General features: G+C 46.3%; 1 protein-coding gene across 1 annotated transcript; it reads left to right on the plus strand.

Annotated features, from left to right (window-relative positions):
- Positions 1-231: 231 nt before the first annotated feature.
- Positions 232-762, plus strand: LOC308314574 (eukaryotic translation elongation factor 1 epsilon-1-like; the record flags this gene model as incomplete). Its single annotated transcript, XM_080762204.1, has 1 exon — positions 232-762. The coding sequence occupies one exon, from the start codon at positions 232-234 to the stop codon at positions 760-762; it is 531 nt and encodes a 176-aa protein (XP_080618330.1).
- Positions 763-3,326: the final 2,564 nt, after the last annotated feature.

Raw genomic sequence — 3,326 nt, forward strand, 5'->3', positions numbered from 1 at the left:
GTACTGTCCAGATATGGGCAGAATCTGTCCAGACAGACAGACAAGACAACATGGCATTGGGATCTCCATATATGCCCCTGACTGTGACCAACTTTGATGTCAACTTTGATGTCAGGCATGTCCGTATATGGGCATATTTGTCACACAACACGTGTTTAAAGTAGTTTGAGGTGCATGTATTCATCTTCTACGCATCTTATACCCTGGCGTGTATCGAGCTACGTTCGAGTGATGATGGCGTTGAGGGAGCTGTCGTCGCTGGAGAAGTACCTGGGACTGAAGGAGCCCAATACGTACAGTACGCTGGAGGACGGGGTGGTACCCGTGTTGCAGAGAAACAACGCTCCTCCGCTGGTGGGCTTGGTGACGGTCGCGTGTCACCTGGTGACAGAGAACAAGCGCCCGGAGCTGCTGGGCGCCTCGGCGGAGCAGAGCGCCGTGGTTCATCAGTGGTTAGAGTACAGGGTCACCAAGCTGAACGGCCGCGCCGATAAGGAACACATCAAGACCATTCTGAAGGATATCAACTCCTACCTACTGGATAAGGGTTACATGGCCGGCAACCAGTTCACCCTGGCTGATATTCTCATGTACTATGGCGTTCATCCTCTATTTGTGGAGTTGACCGTCCAGGAGAAGGACACGTATGTGAACGTAACTCGGTGGTTTGACCACATTCAGTGCTGGCCCGGTGTCCGACATCACCTGCCCCCCGTCGTGGTTCTCAGGAACATCGGTGTTCGGACCGGTGGACACGTCTGACACTTGCTTCTGTGGCCTTGTGGTCCCTGAGACTGGGAGGTTGGGGTTTCGTCATACCAAAGACTCTGGACCCTGCTTGGCACTCAGCATTAAGGGTTGAGCTGGGGTACGTCTCTGCGACATACTAGCATCATGTCCAGGTGGTGTACTTGTACATCATGTCCAGGACTTGACCTAACCTAATTCAACTCCCACATCCCGGTGTCGTCTGGACCAGACTTGTGTGTGCCAGAGCCCTCTCTTGGAGAGTTGTGTCAATGAGGGGTCAGAAACAGCATGGGTCGGACGAGCGGTCCAAGCACCTAGGTGCGTGTCGTGGGTTCGAGTCCCGATCCCGACAACCTTTGCTGCGTGTCTTCCCCCCCATCTCTCTCCCCCTTTCCTGTCAAACTACTGTAAATCTATGAATAAAGGCAAAAAGCACCCCCAAAAAAAAATTAATAAAATTAACAGCGCCAGTCACACGGTTCATGTAACTCGAAATAGTGACAATAGTGAACGGGAATGACGCAACTCTCCTTACATGGCTCTAGTGTGCTATACCCGTATGCACATACCTGATGTCACAGTATAGTGACAGGCGACAGCTGAAATCAGCACAAATCACTGTTCAACGTTTTCTGTTGTGTGTCATGTCAAACTAGAGCTGGGCCAGCGAGAGAGACAAAGACAGAGAAGAGGAGAGGGAGTGAGAGAGGGGGAGAAGAAATGGGAGAGAGAGCCTATTTCACCCATGCAATAAATACGGCCAATGCAAGTTTCTCATGTAGAAGGCCAAGGATGGCCTATAGCCATATATACAGTATGACAAGTCTATGGACATTTTATGACGAATTTTGTTTTGTACAAACTTTCAGGCCAAGTCAATGGCAAATGACATCACGTGCTGTCCTTTTGTGATGTCATGCGACTCAATATAAATACATCTTCATATAACTGAGCGCAGCCAAATTGATCAATCGTCATACACGGTAAAAGGTGCCCCTCGTTTCATACAAGTGTGATTTTTCCATCTTGTTTGGCCATCCGTCATCATCAAATATAACGTTAGAGTGACAACCTGTGTAGACTAGAGTGGGTGGAGTTATGCGATGTATGAGTTAGGTCATTCTGTTCATGCGTTAATAATGCATTTTTTGATGCATGATTCCATAAACAATGCACCAATCGCTTATAATCACAACCCTCAAGACATCATTGTATGGCTGTAGAATTGAAACCAAACGAGTGATCCCCCTTGTGACCAGCCTATATCGCAATGATGCTTTTAAACAGATTCCGTGCCCATAAAAGGGTCTGACACGCAGGGCAGAGCAGGGCAGTAACAGTTCACAGGGTTGGAGAGGCCCCACATATACTGTATGTTAGTCATATAGCTCCAACTGTCTTGTTCCATTCCCCTTCCACTGGTTGTGTCAGCCTACACTAGTATTACTCAACATTTCACGCATGCACGCACACACACACTGACACACACTGACACACACTGACACACACACACACACACACACACACACACACACACACACACACACACACAAACACACACACAAAATGTAATGAGTCATGATGCATTGTGCCCCTGCTGTCTGTAGGGGAATGCACTGAGAATGACATCATCTCAGTGTGCGTGCATGTGCGTGTGTGTGCGTGCGTGCGTGCAGGCATGTGTGTATGTGTGTGTGTGTGTGGGGGGGGTATGACTCATGAGGAGGAACATTTCGGGAAACTGACTATTTACTGCAGGTGTGCTCAGTGTAGCGGAATCTGTATGTGTGAGAGAGAGAGAGAGAAAGGGGGGGGGGGGGTTGAGACGTAATGATTTGTGTCTGTGTGTAAATTATGCATCCACTTCCCTGTGTGTTTTGTGCAGTTGTATGTGTGTGTGCGTGCGTGCGTATGTGCACGCATGTGTGTGTGTGTGTGTGTGTCTCTGTGTGGGTGTGTGTGATTCATACTGACTGTCTAGTCTATAGTCTCTCTCCACTGGCTCTCCCTTTATTTTCCCGCCAAAACATCCCCCAGATGTTTCCCCCCTAGCTCCTTCTCTGCTGGAGTCTAGTCTAGTCTCCCCCGTCGCCTTTCCACTGTCCATGATTATTAGTGAACTGAAACGATCTATATATTAACTCAAAATAGAATTGGACATTTCAGTTCACTGAAATAAAAAACAACAAATAGGCTTTTCCAAAAAAAATACAGTTTTGTGTGTTTACAAAACTAACACCATGGAGAAAATGGCCTTCGTTTTAGTCTTTATCATTTCATCCTTTTTGCTATTTTTTCTGACCGTTGGGGGCCCTGACTAATCCATATTACAATAATAAAACTATGCCTTTTCTAAACATAAAACTAAACTAAACTAGCAAACCCACTTTGAAAAATGAAACGAAAAATGAACAGAACTAAATTAAAATATAAAATAGTGACAAATGCAATAACACAACAGCAAAGTTAACAAATCAAATAAAAATACATTAAAAAAAAAGAAATCTAGTGATCTAGTAGTCTTATAGCATGAGATCATGCAGGGCTTGCACTTGAAATGTGCAAGCCCCATGCAT

This window comes from Protomyctophum bolini (assembly GCF_963924005.1).
Source record: "Protomyctophum bolini genome assembly, chromosome: 4".
NCBI lineage: Eukaryota > Metazoa > Chordata > Actinopteri > Myctophiformes > Myctophidae > Protomyctophum > Protomyctophum bolini.